This window comes from Callorhinus ursinus, unplaced genomic scaffold (assembly GCF_003265705.2).
Source record: "Callorhinus ursinus isolate GAN/ISIS: 27379988/994484 unplaced genomic scaffold, GSC_fseal_2.0 scaffold14, whole genome shotgun sequence".
Classification (NCBI taxonomy): Eukaryota; Metazoa; Chordata; class Mammalia; order Carnivora; family Otariidae; genus Callorhinus; species Callorhinus ursinus.
The window spans coordinates 26,520,456-26,538,109 of NW_027397076.1; the positions used below are offsets into that span (position 1 = coordinate 26,520,456).

General features: G+C 37.2%; 1 protein-coding gene and 1 long non-coding RNA gene across 2 annotated transcripts in view; one reads left to right on the forward strand and one right to left on the reverse strand.

Moving 5' to 3' along the window:
- The window catches only part of LOC141374097 (uncharacterized), a 20,964-nt gene extending 5,292 nt beyond the window's left edge, over nt 1-15,672 (forward strand). Inside the window, exons 2-3 of the long non-coding RNA XR_012380679.1 lie at nt 14,679-14,771; nt 15,381-15,672. This is a non-coding gene — a long non-coding RNA (uncharacterized lncRNA). The remainder of the gene's footprint in view (nt 1-14,678; nt 14,772-15,380) is intronic.
- Nucleotides 1-17,654, reverse strand: part of OTOGL (otogelin like) — a 204,151-nt gene that overhangs the window by 67,534 nt on the left and 118,963 nt on the right. The window contains exons 21-26 of the mRNA XM_025881365.2: nt 16,065-16,230; nt 15,186-15,260; nt 12,750-12,802; nt 11,025-11,187; nt 6,268-6,375; nt 5,374-5,512 (exon numbers count right to left, since the gene is read on the reverse strand). Of these exons, the coding sequence (XP_025737150.2) occupies nt 5,374-5,512; nt 6,268-6,375; nt 11,025-11,187; nt 12,750-12,802; nt 15,186-15,260; nt 16,065-16,230 (704 nt within the window). The remainder of the gene's footprint in view (nt 1-5,373; nt 5,513-6,267; nt 6,376-11,024; nt 11,188-12,749; nt 12,803-15,185; nt 15,261-16,064; nt 16,231-17,654) is intronic.

Consider the following 17,654-nt stretch of genomic DNA (forward strand, 5'->3'; position numbering starts at 1 on the left):
AATGAAAGAAAGAAAGAAGGAAGGAAGGAAGGAAGGAAGGAAGGAAGGAAGGAAGGAAGGAAGGAAGGAAAGAAAGAAAGAAAGAAAGAAAGAAAGAAAGAAAGAAAGAAAGAAAGAAAGAAAGAAAGAAAGAAAGAGAAAGAAAGAAAGAAAGAAAGAAAGAAAGAAAGAAAGAAAGAAAGAAAGAAAGAAAGAAAGAAAGAAAGAAAGAAGAAAGAAGAGAAAAATAGAGAAAGGTACAAAAATAATTACGGGAAAACCTATGCTATTATTGTGCTACTGAATGTTTTAGAAGTTTTTAAAATAGAGGACGAATTATCTAAGTAGGTAAACTATAACAGTGCAAAGTAAATATTGAACCTTAACATCTAAGATTAATAATGGAGGTCAATCTTATGGATAAAATATCACAATCATCTTGCTTGAAATTTCCAACAAGAATACAATATTTAAGAGTTAGGTTACATGGATAAAGTAGAAAATTAATTAAACACTAATTTTTTGAAAAGACCCTGACAGGGTCGCCTGGGTGGCTCAGTCAGTTAAGTATCCAACTCTTGATTTAGGCTCAGGTCATGATCTTAGGGTCATGAAATCGAGCCCTGAATGGGGCTCCATGCTGGGCATGGAGTTTGCTTAAGATTCTCTCTCCTCCTTCCGGCCCACCCCCAACCCCACTCGTACTCCCTCTCTTCCCCAAAAAAAGGCACAGAATTAATTCCATAAACTCCAAGATTTTCATCTTCCTACTGAAATAGATTAAAAAATACACCAGAGCTGTCTATAAAGTTTCGTTCATATAATTTTAAAAATTAAATAAAATTAATATATTTTTAATAATTTTTTAAGAATTTATTTATTTGACAGAGACACAGCGAGAGAGGGAACACAAGCAGGGGGAGTGGGAGAGGGAGAAGCAGGCTTCCCGCTGAGCAGGGAGCCCAATGTGGGGCTCAATCCCAGGACCCTGGGACCATGACCTGAGCCAAAGGCAGACGCTTAATGACTGAGCCACCCAGGCGCTCTAAAATTAACATATTTTTCACTTCCATTTTAGCTTTGGAGACATTACTGTATCAGAATTGAAGGGGAATTTTCTTTATATTTTTATCATATAGTTTAATTTAATTATAAATGTTTCTGATTTTCCTGATATAAAAATGTTAGGAAACTATAAAAAACTGATGTGCGTTGAAAATATCCATTGTAATATAGACAAGGTATATTATACTAACTATCAGTAAAGGTCTAAGTTGTCATCTTTCTGCCTCTGACCCCTTTGTCTTCAGCATGGTTGTCAGACAAACAATATAAATAAAAACTGCACCTAGAAGACAAACCATACTAAGAATCTCATTTCAGGGAATAAAAATGATTAGCTTAGAGATGGTAAATACATGCAAATGATTACTATTTGGAGAAAATTTTAAATTGGCTGCCTATCTCCTAATTCTGTAACTTTAAGATACTTTTAGAGTAGTTTTTCTTCTTTGGAACCAAACTGGAAATAAAGATTGGAGACAATCAGACTTTGCTGAACCGGAAGTCAGTCAAAAACACCAAAAGATCTTTTTAATAAGGAATAACTTTTCCAGTCACTGTTAGGATGGCCAGAGGAAGGGAAAGTAAGTGAAAGATGAGTATTTATCATTTTTTAAAGAAATATATATCAACTCTGTAATGTTTTTAGGATCTCAGTTTGTTCCTTAATTAGAGTTTTACAGAGGAAACAGACATGGTAATATGGAACCTGTGAGCCCTATGTCTTAAGAAACTCCTGAAGAAAGGAGCCATCAGAAGATATTGAGGAGTGGGCACCTGGGTGGCTCAGTTGGTTAAGCGACTGCCTTCGGCTCAGGTCATGATCCTGGAGTCCTGGGATCGAGTCCCACATCAGGCTCCTTGGTCAGCAGGGAGTCTGCTTCTCCCACTGACCCTCTTCCCTCTCATGCTCTCTATCTCTCATTCTCTCTCTCAAATAAATAAATAAAATCTTTAAAAAAAAAGAAGATATTGAGGAGTGATCAGAGACAAGGGACCAGCAGAGGCAGTAGAATTACAAAGCACAAGTTACATCAAAGGAAAAAAGAAGATAAACTTTTAATAGTTTAATTAGATTTTGCATTCAGGTCATCATTGACTTTTGCAGTTGAAATTTTATGAGTTTTGTGACTAGGTGATTAATAACCAACCCCCCCACCACACACCAGTCTCAGGTTCAGAGGCAAGGCCCATCTCTATTTTTGCTGGTCATCATACTTGCACTCCTCAGTGTAGGGCCCGACACATAGAAGGCACACCAGAAACATTAATGGGACAAATAATGGAGAGTGATGAAATTAGAAGCCTTTCTTTCTCATCTCTTTTCACTGTTAAACAAGTTTTACCTCTGGATATACAATTATACCTTTGTCTTAAATTTGCTTCAACCAACTTAAAAAACAATGTGTTATATATTCCATATGCGATTCACAGTAAAGGGTAGACAGCCTCCAAAATGAATAAAATATCAGAGAACTTGAATTTTTAAAGTTTGACAAGTTTCAACAAAGATATGGTAAGTACTTACTTTGTACTTAAACTAGATTACATTGAAAACTCCACAATCCAGAGATAAAAAAAAAAAAAGAACTTTCATATCTCTTTAAATGTGAAGGTCAAGTTACTTATAAAATAAAGTTGAATAAGTATTAATTTTTAGAAGTCCAATTGGCAAATGGAGAGACATAAATATGTCTCTCCATTTGAGGTTACTAGAGTTACTAGTTTACTAGATCCACCAGAAGGCCCAAAGAAATAAATGTTACCAGTGTCACAAATAACAAAAATAAAACCTAGAATTTGTAATCAAGGCAGGAGGAAAAAGAGCTGTTTGACAAGGAAGAAAGAATTAAATCTGTACTTCACAGAAATTTTTCCTGTCCCTGAAAAAGTAGCAAGTAAATGAATGGGCTGGTAGCAATTCTATCCTTCTCAAAGGAAATGCTGATTCTTTCCCCAAGAGAAGCCTCTGCCATCTGAAGGCTAGGCAGGTGGAGTAAGCAAAGAAACCAAAACTAAAACCAAACCAAACCAAACAAAAAAATTACTGAAGAAAAATTGAAGCAGGAAAAAAAAAAACCCAAGCATTGAGAAATTTACTATCTGGCATGAAAAGATTTCAAAACCATGAAAATTAGGTTGCATTGTTAATCACTAACTCATCTTTGATATGAAATAATTATCTGCTCCATGATCAAATAACATATTGGCTTATCAAGTATATGTTGATCAAACTTTCCTAATTATTTTGTGGCCTGGTACTGGTTTTACTAATTTTCATAAAAATGTCCATTATAATATAGTAAATAATTCTCCAGTATAATTCTAATTATTAATAGTAGTTTTTCTTCTTTTTAATTACCAAATTGAAATCCCTGAAAGTCACATTCAGAAGTCTATCTTTTGTAAACACTTTCTTTTTTAAAGAACATTGTTAAAGTACAAAAAGGAAGAATTTTTCTGCTTTGGCAGAAAGAAAAAGACACATACAATTCTAGAAATTGAAAATTTAGACTTTTAATATTCTTCATATCTTAATCTTACTACATGAACCCTAATGACAGATCTTAATCCAGATAGTAAATTAAGGATCTAAATTTCATTGCTTACTAAAAGATTGGAAGTATTTCCTGTGACATGTCTTCTCATACACAGACAGGCATATCTTATTAAAATTTGAAATTGAACATGAGATACTGACTTTTAACAGAAGGATATAGTAACAAATTAAAGTGATGATAGGAGTCAGGTTTTAAAAGTCTAAAAGCCAAACTTTAATGGCTCTTGCCTGCTAAATGGAATGATACTGTTACAGTGAAGCACCAATAAATAAAGAAATAAATAATTTTTAGAAAGGCTGCTATAATCATTCAGCATCAAATACAAGCACATACTTTCATTTTACCAAGAATCAGAGATGAGACAAATATTCTACTTGAAATGCTTTCTGCACAATCCTTGTTTTAAAATAGACTGGTAAACACTATGATTTCTCCACTGTGAAGACAAATGAGGGGTTAAGGAAAAGCCAGGCAGAGCATACAGCTCAAATAAGTAGTTGGTAAGATTTCACCAAATGCTCAGCATTTTGCAAAATGACATGGGGAGGGAAAAATAACTGTAAGGCATGATCCCAATCTTCTCAACTTCAGAATTTTCTTGGACAAATTTGGATTTATTCTTTAAGAAACTTAAAATTGTTCATAATGGAGGCTGAGAATAGTACCAAATGGGAAAGTCAATGGTTTAAAACATAAGCAGGAATTGTTTAAGTTTGGAACACAATGGATTTTACCATTTGTTTTTTATTTACTAGAACTAATAGAAAATAAGACTGTGTCTACTTTGTTGATATATGCTTAAAAGAATAGAATCACACACATACCTCTAATAACATAAAAGCATTACCCAGAAATAAGACAGGCATTCAAGATAATCACAGGTTACCTTGCTGGAAGAAAAGATGTTATTTTGTTCACTCTCGTACAACTTTTTTCTGAAGCTTGCATTTTACATTTAGAAATTTAATTCTGGGATCAGTGATGTCTAAATAAAATTTAGGAATAAAGAAAACCCAAACGCATTAAACATATGAGAAATTTTAGGGATTTTATCAGGTATACTAAGCCCAGGGTTTACTGTAGTATATCATCAAGATAACATGTCTAGAATTAAGAATAATGTCTCTTTATTGCTTATAACCATAAACAATACATATCGTCCAACGCACGGTTTAATGTCTTATATTTGTATTCACCAAACTAAGCTCATAAAAATAAAAAGGGTTGGCATTTATTGAACACTTACTATATATCAAGCACTATCTAAGAGCTTTACATATTTTTATCTTTTTTTTATTAAAGATTTTATTTATTTATTTGACAGAGAGAGACACAGCGAGAGAGGGAACACAAGCAGGGGGAGTGGGAGAGGGAGAAGCAGGCTTCCCGTGGAGCAGGGAGCCAGATGCGGGGCTCGATCCCAGGACCCTGGGATCATGACCTGAGCCGAAGGCAGACGCTTAACGACTGAGCCACCCAGGTGCCCCTACATATTTTTATCTTGTTTAATCCTAAAGACTACCCCCAGAGACAGGTACAATTATTATCCCCATTTTACAAATGAGAAAACAGAAGCATAGAAAATTTAAGAATTAGCTCATCACCTATAAATGATAAAACTTAAGAATGAGTCAATGAAATGTTCAAAATTGCTATCACTTTTGTAGGTTTTATTAATGACGTATGGATTTATATGTCATGTATCAGCATACTTGTTTTTTACATTAAGTCTTTACACAAGTACAAATAAAAGTATTTAATCGTGACATACCTTTATCAAAAATACCTGGCAATCACTGATATAGTCATATTCCAGTCCGTCAAAAGAATGATAATGCCGGTCCCCATATATTGTACACATAGCCGGGCATGGATAGTAGGTACAATTGAACATCCCTCGACGACAAACACTAGCCAAAAATAACACCAGTTATCTCTCTGAGACATTTGGCTCTAGTTAGTGTTTTGCAAGCGGTAAAAACATTGTAAGGTTTGTATTCAAGAACATTCACTGAGCCAAGAGCCCTTAGTCATATTGACAATTGGTTCTATAACATTTATTACACTGACAAATTAGGCCTATATTTATCACCTTGCTTAAATATATTATCAGATACCACAACCAAGCCTAGAAAATAGTACTAGGGTCATCTGAAAACAGATGACAGAATAAAAAAATTGAATATAACCCTGATGGGAGCAAAAAACTGTCTCCTATATTTGGATCAGTTTACATATACTAGATGTGACATTTTTCATGAGTTTGGAATTTTTTCCCACATTTTAAAGAAATTATATTTCAATTTTGTTTTATGGCATTGTTTTGGCTTATTTCCAAACAGAAGACCTTGTATTAAATGTGATCTTCTCTTTGGAGCATTTATTAATTTCTTATAAACTTGAGATATTTTTTCCTATTAAATTTTCAAGCTTTCACATTTCACAGTTTTGTTTTTTTTCTGGGCTAAACAAATATGCCCCAAAATAATGGTATGATTCCCCTGTAGGTAATAGCTCTCCACCAACTCCTGCATGCCTTGAAAATCTTATTAACTCAGGCTTGATTTGTTTTTTGCTGAAGTCAGTCACATTAAGTAACTACAAGATGATCGAAACTAATACAATTGCTTAGGAAAACTTTTGTGAAATAAATGGATCTCATTACCAGGTATAACATGGTGTAGCAATCACTTCTCCCGAGAGGTACTCCCAATCTTTCCAAATACACGGACAGCTTTCGGGAACATAACACTTTCCTTTGTGCTCAGCCATTCTTCCAAATGAAGAAGTAAATACTATTTAGCTTCAGTTTTTTGAGAATCAGTAATCTTGTCATAGTCAGCGTCGCCTATATTTACGACAGCCGCCACAGGCACGTTCTCTCGGACCTGTGGAGGGGTGGGCCTCATCTTTGGCTCCCTCTTTTTCACACTGTACCTTGCCTATCACAGGAGTAAATGAAATGCCAGGCAAGGGATCAGACGCGATATTTTATGACTCTTTGTTATCACTTAGCACAGTAAAAGAGAAACAGAAGCTTAAATTTCTGGGTACAGTGAGCTATTCTGAAAACAACATTTAAAGAATAGGTGAGGCCCCTCTTTTTCAATATTTGCTACTTAAAAGAAAAAAATCTGTGGGGCCTAACAATTTTTCAATAAAAGAGTAAATTATGAAATGATAATATTTTCTGTTGTGGAACAGGGAGAATAATCAAAAGCTCCTTACGTATGGGCATAAATTTAAAATCCTGAGAATTTAGTTAAGATGTGCTTTGAATAAAAAGCCATTATATCAAGTGTTTCACATTCTTTATTATTATTAACATATTTTAAATGTTAGTGTCCTTTGACATGTTATTTCCTTCTTGAAAGATTATCCCATAAAAAAGTATCTTAAGGGGCGCCTGTGTGGCTCAGTCGGTTAAGCATCTGTCTTCGGCTCAGGTCATGATCCTGGAGTCACAGGATCGAGTTCTGCGTCTGGCTCCCTGCTCAGCGGGGAGTCTGCTTCTCCCTCTGCCCTTCACCCTGCTCTCTCTCTCTCTCAAATAAATAAATAAAATATTAAAAAATAACGAATATATGAATATGAATATAAAAATTAAATACCATAATTTCAAAGGAGAATTACCTTTAGTATATTTTCAAAATATTTTGATATGAAGATTAAATAAATACATATGATATATGATACATATTCCAATACCCTTGATATAAATATATACATAAATATTTCAATATGTTTAAAATCTTTTCTCAAGAATTTATTTCATAAACAATAATAAAATACTACTAATAAATAAAATTTAAATTATAATAATATAACTAATATAATAATTTAAAATAATGATAAAATAAAAACAGGCAGCTACTAAAAATAGACAAAGTATATGAAGTTTTTTTCTGAATTTGCTTTAAAATGTTATAATTAAATACTATCAAAATTAACATAGAAGTCAGGCATCCTGGATTCTTTCCTCTTCTCTCGAACAGAAATGATCCCATATGTTTCCTTCTCTGCTTTCCCGCTCACAGTTCCTCTAGCATAGCACTGTAATTTCTTATTTAATGTACATGTTGTCCATTAGACCTCAAGCTCCACTCAGGAAGACCATGAATATCTTGATCATTGTGCCCCAATGTCTAGCATATAGCAGACACTCAATTGTTGAGTAAAGGTGACCAAATGAACCTATCTATATAAATGCTGCATTATCTCATTTAGATTTCTTCCTTTTCAGACAACAGAGTCTTAGAGTCTGCATTTTCTCAGCTCACACCTCCCAAACTTCTCTCCACTTTCCCTGGGCATCGCCATTTCTCCTCTGCCTGGAAAACCCTTCTCCCCAGCTCTGCCTGAAAAGCTTCTCGCCATTTAAGGCTCAGTTTAATGCAATCTTTTATGTTCCACACTCCCTATACATAGAAATGTGTAAAAACCTTTACTGGAGGGTTCATCACAATGAACTGCAAGTACTTCATTAAATGTCTCACAGAGAAAATAAAAACAACAGCAAAAACTAATTCTTGTGAGTGCTTCCTATGGTCCAGCCACTACTCTAAGCACTTTAAATACAGCACTAGCTCACCTAATCCTAGTGACAATCCCATAGGAAGATTCCGTTGTTATCTTATAAATGTGTTTTAGTAGTGCCCCCCACTCTGTCGCTTAACACAGTGGCCCAAACATTAGCACCATGTAACTAGTGCACGGCACATACTCGATCCCCATGAAATAGACATTTGTAGATACATTTTAAAAAGAGGAAGGTGAGATTCCAAGTGGTTAAGTCACTTGCCCTGAGGTACTTCAGCTAATAAGAGCCCATATTTGAACCATTTCTATATGACTCTTTTCACTATATTACTTTCCACTTCTTTAACCCATAGTGATTCCTTTTTTAAGAAAGATTTATTTATTTGAGGAGGGGGAGGGGCAGAGGGAGAAGGAGAGAAACTCAAGCAAAATCCCCACTGAGCTAGAGCCTGGAGAGGGGCTCAGTCCCACACCCTTGAGATCCTGACCTAAGCCAAAACCAAGAGTTTGACACTCAACCAGGCGAACCACCCAGGCACTCCAACAGTGATTTCTAAACTGAGGAATGAGGATCTTTCATACTCAATGAACTGCTGTCACTCTGAGGAGCCCCATAAAACAGGTGATACTAGGCTTATTGTCCTAAAATACGCCAGCCAAGGTCATATGGAAGACAATCCAAATCATATCACCATGAACAACTTTATAACAGAAAGTTCTCCATAATAAAATTATTTTCAAATCAGTCAGACGCCTCTTAGTTAATTCCAACTATATTTACTTCAATACAATAAGAGAAGGTGGGAGAAAATTTCTTTAGTTTTTGTAATGAAATTAGACCAGAAAATAAATAAATCATTGTTGAACTAAAAGTCAAAGGTGACAGTAACTAGATATTCTTAAAAAAAAAAAAAAATCAACTGCAAGCCTATGAAACAAAATTAGGATGCAGCTTTATCTAATCAGCCATGAGCCCTTGAGTCATAATCAAAATAAATCAAGCAATGTTATACGCTTCAATTATTTTACCATAATAAACGTTATATTACCCTTGTCCTTTTTACTAAAACATCTCCCTCACTCATCTGCTCTAGGGCCTGATTTCTACCTACCTTTATTCTCCCACGCATGGGCCCTTGTTCTTTCAACCTCCTCCCTTTCTAAAGAGATTGGTAGAGTCCCAAGTCATTTGGCTCTTGGTTCCAGATGGGGACCATTTAGACAAATGCCAACTCTCTTAAGAAACAGACTACAAAACCTCTCTCTTCTTCACTCATGGCTTAGATGACCTGAGCCCAGGAATCCCCCTGTGTGAATATGTTCACCAAGGAAGAATGGGTGACCTGTTTGCCTCGGGTGGCCTCTTGCTGTGCACTGCCTCCATTCATTACCAGGAGAGGGAGGGCCCGTGAGGCCAGAGGTAATGTGCCTGCAGGAAAGCGAATAGCCACCAGAGTCTGTATTTAACTTTCCCATGTACGAGGCATTCCTGCTAGTAAAGGAAATTTACAAAAATAGGAGTAGATTATTCTGCCATAAGATAGTGATTCATATTTATTGAGTACACACACACACGCACACGCACACACACACACACACACACCCCCCATATCTCACAAACCTAACAGGCTTAAAAGAAACTTGCAGAAAAATCACTCAGCTAACATCAGCAGAGCTGGGATTTGAACTCTGGTGTGTTTGAAGCTAGAGTTCCCACTGTTACCCACCGTTACCCACTGTCCTATGTAGCCTCAACACACCATTTTTTGTAACATCCATTAAGTAAAGCAGTTGGCGGGATGCCTGGGTGGCTCAGTTGGTTAAACATCTGACTCTCGGTTTCAGCTCAGGTCATGATCTCAGGGTTGTGGGATCGAGCCCTGCATCAGGCTCCATGCTCAGCCTAGAGTCTGCTTAAGATTCTTTCTGTCCCTCTCACTCTACCCCTCCTCCCACTCATGCTAAATAAACAAATAGAATCTTAAAAAAGTATGGGGTGGCTGGGTGATAGACATTGGGGAGGGTATGTGCTACGGTGAGCGCTGTGAATTGTGCAAGACTGTTGAATCACAGATCTGTACTTCTGAAACAAATAACGCAACATATTTTAAGAAAAAAGAAAAAGAAGAAGATAACAGGAGAGGAAGAAAAGGGGAGTATGTCAGAGGGGGAGACGAACCATGAGAGATGATGGACTCTGAGAAACAAACTGAGGGTTCTAGAGGGGAGGGGGGGAGGGGGATGGGTTATCCTGGTGATGGGTATTGAGGAGGGCACGTTCTGCATGGAGCACTGGGTGTTATGAACAAACAATGAATCATGGAACACTGCACCAAAAACTAATGATGTAATATATGGTGATTAACATAACAATAAAAAATTTAAAAAAAAAGAATCTTAAAAAAGTAAAAGTAAAAAAATAAAGCAGTTGGCATCACTACAACTTAACCTCAACAACAGTAACAACACAACAGAATATACAAAAGATATGTACTTGAAGTGTTTTAAGTGGATACTGGCTCACTATCACTTGCCCAAAATTGCAGTTAAACCGGGAGATAAATAGCAAGTCCATCCTAAAATGAGTTCTCTCTTCAATTCATTGTACTACTTTAATAATATTGTACATATAACATGTGTGACATATTTAATCATGTGTTATGCATCATACGCTATATTTCAAATATAACATGGGATATGTTACATGAATATAGCAAAATAATTACAACAGACTTCTAGTTACCAACTCAAAGTTAACCACAGTCAGAACAATTTTAGCTATTTCTGTAAATAATGTTTTTAAGAGCTCTTGCATTCTCTGTCATTTTCTATCAAATCCTGAATATTTAAGAAAAACAAAAACAAAAAACAAAAGAGACTTACCCTGCAGCACAAACACAGCCACTTATACAGGGTGAGGATGGGGCACAAGTGAAGTTCATGGCCAGGTTTGCACATGTAGTCTCACAATTTACACCACCAGCTGGTAATTCAGAGTCAGGAAATCTGCAGTCAAAATACACTTTTCCTTCGGGACAGGCATGAACTTCAGGGAAAAGGCATAGATAAAATACACTTAACTTAGTATTTGTTCCATAAACAGATAATCATCCTGACAGGCATTTGTTATCAAAGCAGAATCTGCCCTAGAATATCTTACCAATTATTACTAGCTGATGCTCTGAGTCTGCAATGTTTGGCTGAGGAACGTACAAACCTTCTCTTGAAAGATTTTCTATTGTTTCCTACATTTCAAAAACCTATTTGGAGTTGGAAAACCTTACCTGCCCTCCACAAAGCAATAACTAAACAACTATTATATAATTTTCTGAGGTCAAGAAATAGGGTGTTTTGATTAATCCAAACATAGACTTTCAATTTCTTGAGGGCTGGTAAGATAGCATACTTACACTCTTACAAAGCCATGTGTTTACAATGAACACATGATAGGTTCGGATCTCTACCTCTGAGTCATTATTTACATCAGTCCTCACTAGAGTGTAGAAGTGCAAAAGGAGACACAATTATAGGCAGGGGCTCCATAGTCTTCCAGAAAGCTCTGGGCTCAGAAGGATTAAATAAATTCCCTTCTTGGGGCCAATGGGATCAAATCTTGGGGATTCCTCTGTGAGAAATCTGGCCACCTGGATTTTCACCTCTTTAACTCGAAGCCGCCCTGAAGCAAAATAGGGCAGGGCAAGGATGGTCCCCTTGCTACTGAGTATGTGTGTGGTCCATGAACACAGCCTGTAAAGAAGCCTAGATAGTTCTCAGATAAAGCAAATCCAGGACATATAAATCAAAATGAATTTATAATAATATATACAAGACCATGCAAATAAATAACAAAGCAATAGCTCTGTTTTATCAGCCTATACTCTTTCTGTCCATTAAAATCAATGAAAGCAGTGTTGTTTGTTATTTGTCTAGAATTTCTGCACCGTGACTAAAAACTTGAGGCTTTTCTATGATGAAAATAAATCATATGTAGGGTACTCTAATATATAGGACTTTTAGGAATGATATGCAAGTGCAAAATAACATTCTAAAGAGAGATGGCAGTAGACATCATCTTGCAAGCCATGTTTAATTGATGGCTGCTGGTCCTAGAGTCCAAGAACCAGTGGCAGTGGCAGCAGAAATGTAGAATCTCGGTCATCACCCCTGACCTGCTGGATCAGAATTAATGTTTTACCAAGGCCCCCAGATGATTGCATACACTTCTCAGATGATTAAATCTGAGAAGTCCTGGTCTAGAGTAGTTTCCCAGCTGCTGGTCCACAAGCTGGTTTCAACAGATGCCTGGATACATGAGCCTAAGGTTCACCTGAGGTCGTTCTGGGGTGGGCAGCATGTAGGCAGCATCCCTGGGTTGATCAGCACTGCCCCTCAGCAGCCTTGTCAGGTCACCCAGGATGTCCTACAAATATTATAATTATCAATGTGAAAAAACTAAGGAAGCACTGGAGCACCATGTTGAGGAACATTCCCAAGGCTATATTCATGCACCTTAGTAAGGAGGGCTGTGATGGATTTATGACTTCCAGAAAAATGGGAACACTATTAGAGCTGCATTCTCTTTAAGGAAAACATCTATCTTGATCTTACCAGTAGAGGGCGTTGCTGGTTCATCACATTTCACGGTCCCATTTGAACACTGGCTAGTAGAGGTAAACAAATAGTTAATTTAGAAGCCACACCTCAGTTTTTTTCTGTATTTCAGAAACAATCTATTGTGCAAGAATTGATTGGGTACATATACAAATGTTATTTTTTGCCACATAATTTTTTACAAATAAGTTATTGGCTTACGTCCATTTTGAAAAGAGCAATTTCAGTTCAATATAATCACACCTATGTGTGGGGCACTGCAATAGGCATAGGGGATACAAAACCCAAAATTCATAGTCTTCACCCACGTGCCTATTCTAGTAAGAAAGGAAGACATACAAATAAATAATTTATGCAGTGTGACATATGCAACAGAGAAATATGTTTAGGATATAAAAGTAAAGCACAGAAAAATGTCTTAAAATCTCTTGGCAACTGACATCAACACACTCAAAGAAGGTAAAGTCTGGATGGTCTTAAGGAATTGATGGAGGTGATGAAATGGATAAAGCAGGAAGGCTATAACACTCAGGAGAGATGTGGTACAAAGCAGTGTTCTGTGTGACAAAATACAATGCAAGAAGTGACAGGAGATGCAGATGACAAAAAGGCCAAGGCCAACTCCATTAAGATGCTAACACTTTATCCTGGAGACCTGAAACGGAGGGGTAATAAGGTTGGTTCCAAGTCTAGAAAACTCATTCTGGCTGCAGTGTTGAGGATAGAATGGAGTCACATTTTCCTTGCAAATTAGGATCTAAATTCAGGGCATAAGGCAAACCAAATCAAGCAAGATTAATCTTGAAAATCCCTTAAGAAGATATCATTTAATTATATCTCCATTAAAAAGAGAAATCAAGATAGGACACAACACACCAGTTTTCAACAACTCCTGCATAAACGGTGTTTACTTCAGCTTTGGACCAGATCGTGTGTACTACATTGGAGCCCAGACGAAGAAGCTGACTAGCATGCAAAGTCCATGTTACATGAAATGCATGCCTATGCACCATGTAACACTGAGCTGACACCCAGAGATATGATTCGCTTACACTGTGCATGGCAGAGAGGAACCGAGACAGTCGGGTCTTAGGGCCCAGATCCAGGTTTTCCATACCATACTCTCCCTGGGACATAGGCTTTTTGAGAAGAATGGTACAGGAGGTCGCTACACTAATAGAATTTTTTTTCCTTATTGAAGTGGGATGGTTCCTTTGTTTTTGCCAAGTTTACTTAAATAAATCCAATTGTGTTAAATTCTAGAGAGATATGACACCTAAGTAGAATGGAAGGGGACAAGACTAGAGGCAAGAAAACCAGGTTAGAAAGGGCCAGAAAAGAGACAGTGAGAGACATGGCTAGGGAGTAGTGATGGGACTGAAGGAATGAATTTCACCTACATCTAGAAAGCAAAGTCCACTGTGGTTGGGGGTTTCCTGGCTGGTAGTGTGGAGCCAGAAGAAAAAGTCCAAAATGACCTAAATTTCCAGCTTGGGAAACTGGCTAGTAGTCCAACCTACTAGAGAAAGAGTCAAGAGCCGGTTGCCTTGGTGTCTTGATGGAGGAGTAGAAGGGGGGCAGATAGAGATGACAATAAAGAGAAATTGAACATAAACAGAATTCTGCCATAAATAAAAAATAAGCTGCAGAGCAAGGTAGGCAATAAGGCAAGTGCTGCAGAGCTAGGTTTCCTAGAATTGAAAATCAGCTTCATTACCAAGTTGCTTAACTGCCAGGGCCTCATTTTCCTCACCTGTAAACAGGGACAAGAGCCACAGGGTCTATCTCTTAGGGTTACAGTGGTGAGTGAATAATAGACATCAAACCCTTAGATGGGTACTGGGACTGCAGGACATGCACAGCGATAGTTAGATATCATTATTATCATTATTGCTACTATTACCCACTGTCTATTATTATCTGCAGGTTCCTATGGTACAACTGAAAGGAGGAGATTCAGAGTTGGATGAAGATCAGTGCAGACTGCTGCACGGATGTGTCTGCACTTTTAACAAACAGGTTAGGACAGGAAAGAGTGTTATCCTATGAATAAGTGCTATCTCGCTAGGATCGATGTCGCCAGGAAGGGGGCTCACTGACTTCAGCATGTGATACACGCCCTTCAGTCCAACTAAAACCCCTCAGCAACTTGCAGTATTTCTGCCTGAGAACCAAATTCATCAAAGGGCTTCCATTTCGCTACATGACACTTTAATTCATAACTGTTTTCTGCAGTTACAAGTACAAGACTTAGGCATTCAATGCTGAAATGTAATATATATATATGTATATATATATATATATGGTTGAAAAGGCCACATAAAGGTTATCTGTACATTTTAAATTACAGAAGTCATATTTAAATTTGCAGTTTGGGTTAAAAAATTCTATTAGTACATGTTGTCAAGTACAAGCCCCATCAGTGAAATCTACCATAAGCCCGACGGTGTTGGGATGAGTTCCCCCGGTTGATAAACGCTGCCCCTATAATGACACCGGCAGTGAAATCTATAAAAAAGAAAAAGAAAAAAGAGGGGGGAGGGGGTCAGGTTAATAAAATAGGATGTAAATTTTTTAAAAAACACTAAAATTCAAGCAGACCTTCTGCTCCGTGTTGGTAATTTTCAGGCGCACACTAAAGATGACACTATTCATTGTCTGCATGCAGTCCTGTTATACGAATGGCAGGAACCATTTACCCGGGGACTATCGTGTGGCTTCAGATCGTGCTTTCTACATACAGATGCTGTATCATGTTAGGCGCAGTGCAGACTGTGTTGTTTTGGTCACAAAAAAGTCCCTGAATGCACTTCAGAGAAATATAATCGATATATCATCTCGCCCTACTTGTGAGACAAAAGTCTTCGTCTCCTGCGAGATTTGAGGACGTTCGGAGTGCTGACAGACAATCCTGCTACCGAAATTCCTCCCATGACAGTGAAACATAAACCTTGTTATTAATTTCAATGTGGTAAAAACAGGCAGGAATAAACTTTGGGATTAACCATCGCATTCCTTAGCTGTCTCTGCAGCTATTTGTGAACATGTGCAGCGTTAAAAATAAGTAAATAAAGGTAAAGACATCAAGAAACTAATGACACAGCTCACAAGCAGATCTTTGCATATATGCACACTCGTTGTCGGGGAAAAGTAGCTGTTCAGTGATGGAGAATATTTATTTTCCAGTAAATGGTGCTGAGTCAATTAAATTTGAAAAAAGAAAGAAACCAACAAAACAAGCACAAAGCCCCTTTAACCTGTGAGGACATAGAGAGAGACGTTGGATCCCATCAGCCCATTCCTGTGACTTACATGGGCACACAAAAGCTCAGTGTGTCTTCATAGTATTTGCCTTCGGGACAGTTGCAGCCCTCAGCACAGTCATCACTACACTGCTCGGGGGCGGCGAGGGCCGTGCAAGAGCGGCGACAAAAGGAGGAGCAGTGATGGTACAGCATGCCCCTCTGGCACACGACCCCTAGAATGAAGGAGCATCAGGTGAGAAGGACTGCCACAGGGTGCAGAGGCATTCATGCTGGGTTATAGGTCTCTGATAGACAGAAGTCATGAAAAACAAAGATATATTACATCAATAAACCTTAGAACAGTCCAGATTCCTATAACAGAGAAAATAAACAAGGGCGCCTGGGTCGCTGTCTTGTGCTCAGGTCATGATCCCGGCGTCCTGGGATGGAGTCCCACGTCGGGCTCCCCGCTTGTCCCTCTCCCTCTGCTCCTCCCCCCTGCCCGTGCTCACGGGCGCTCTCTCTCTCTCAAATAAATTTTTTTAAAAATCTTTAAAAAATAAAAATAAAAAAACAGTAAACATAAGCAAATAAACAAGTAAAATGCTTACAGCTGACCCTTGAACACCATGGGTTTAAACTGCACGGGTTGGTCTACCTATACTTGGATTTTTTCAATAAATACAGAACAGGAGTAAATGTATTTTCTCTTCTTTATGATTTTCTTAATAACATTATCTTTCCTCTGGTTTGCTTTATTATAAGAATATACTACATAATACATAGGTAAAATATATGTTTATTGACTATATTATCAGTAAGGCTCTGGGCAACAGTAACCTATTAGTAGTTAAGTGTTAGGGGGAGTCAAAAGTTATACATGGATTTTGACTGTGTGGGTGGATAGGGAATCAGTGCCCCCAACTCCCACATTGTTCAAGGACCAACTGCATTTGCCTCAACAGAAGTGTAACAGATGTATAAAATTTCTATTTTGAAATGTTTTTAAGTGTGACATTCCATAATAGTCTTTAACAGTCTGTACCATATTTTTTTAATATTTAAGGTATTCTGCATGTCCAAATAAACTTCCCATCCTCACATTTTAAATCTATTACTGCTGTACTGACATCATCTTGTTTGTGACATTCTTTAAACCTAAGGAAACTTTAAGTCTTCTACAAATAAGGCAAAACTTGGCTTAATTGATCCTTACTCATAGCTCTTATTTTTCACTTTCTGAATCATGTTCATACTTTTTTCCTAAACCTTCCTAATTTCTCTTTAGACCAACCCAAACTGATTATAGTAGGCAAACTAAAATAATCTAAAAACACACTTGTAAAAAAAAAACCTGGGTGGCTCAATCAGTTGAGCATGGAGTCTACTTGAGATTCTCTCATTCTCCCTCTGCCCTTCCCTCAGCTTGTGCGCGCTCTCTCTCTCTCTCTCTCATATAAATAAATAAATAAATAAATAAATAAATAAATAAATAAATAAATAAAATCTTTTTTTAAAAACGTAGAAAATTCTAGATAAAACATAATTGAAATTATGTTAAATGTATAATTGATCTTGTGAAAAAAATGGGGTTTCCCTGGATACCAGATGTGAGGAGGGAAATAAAATCCAGACCCTAGAGAAGAGAAAGGGAGAA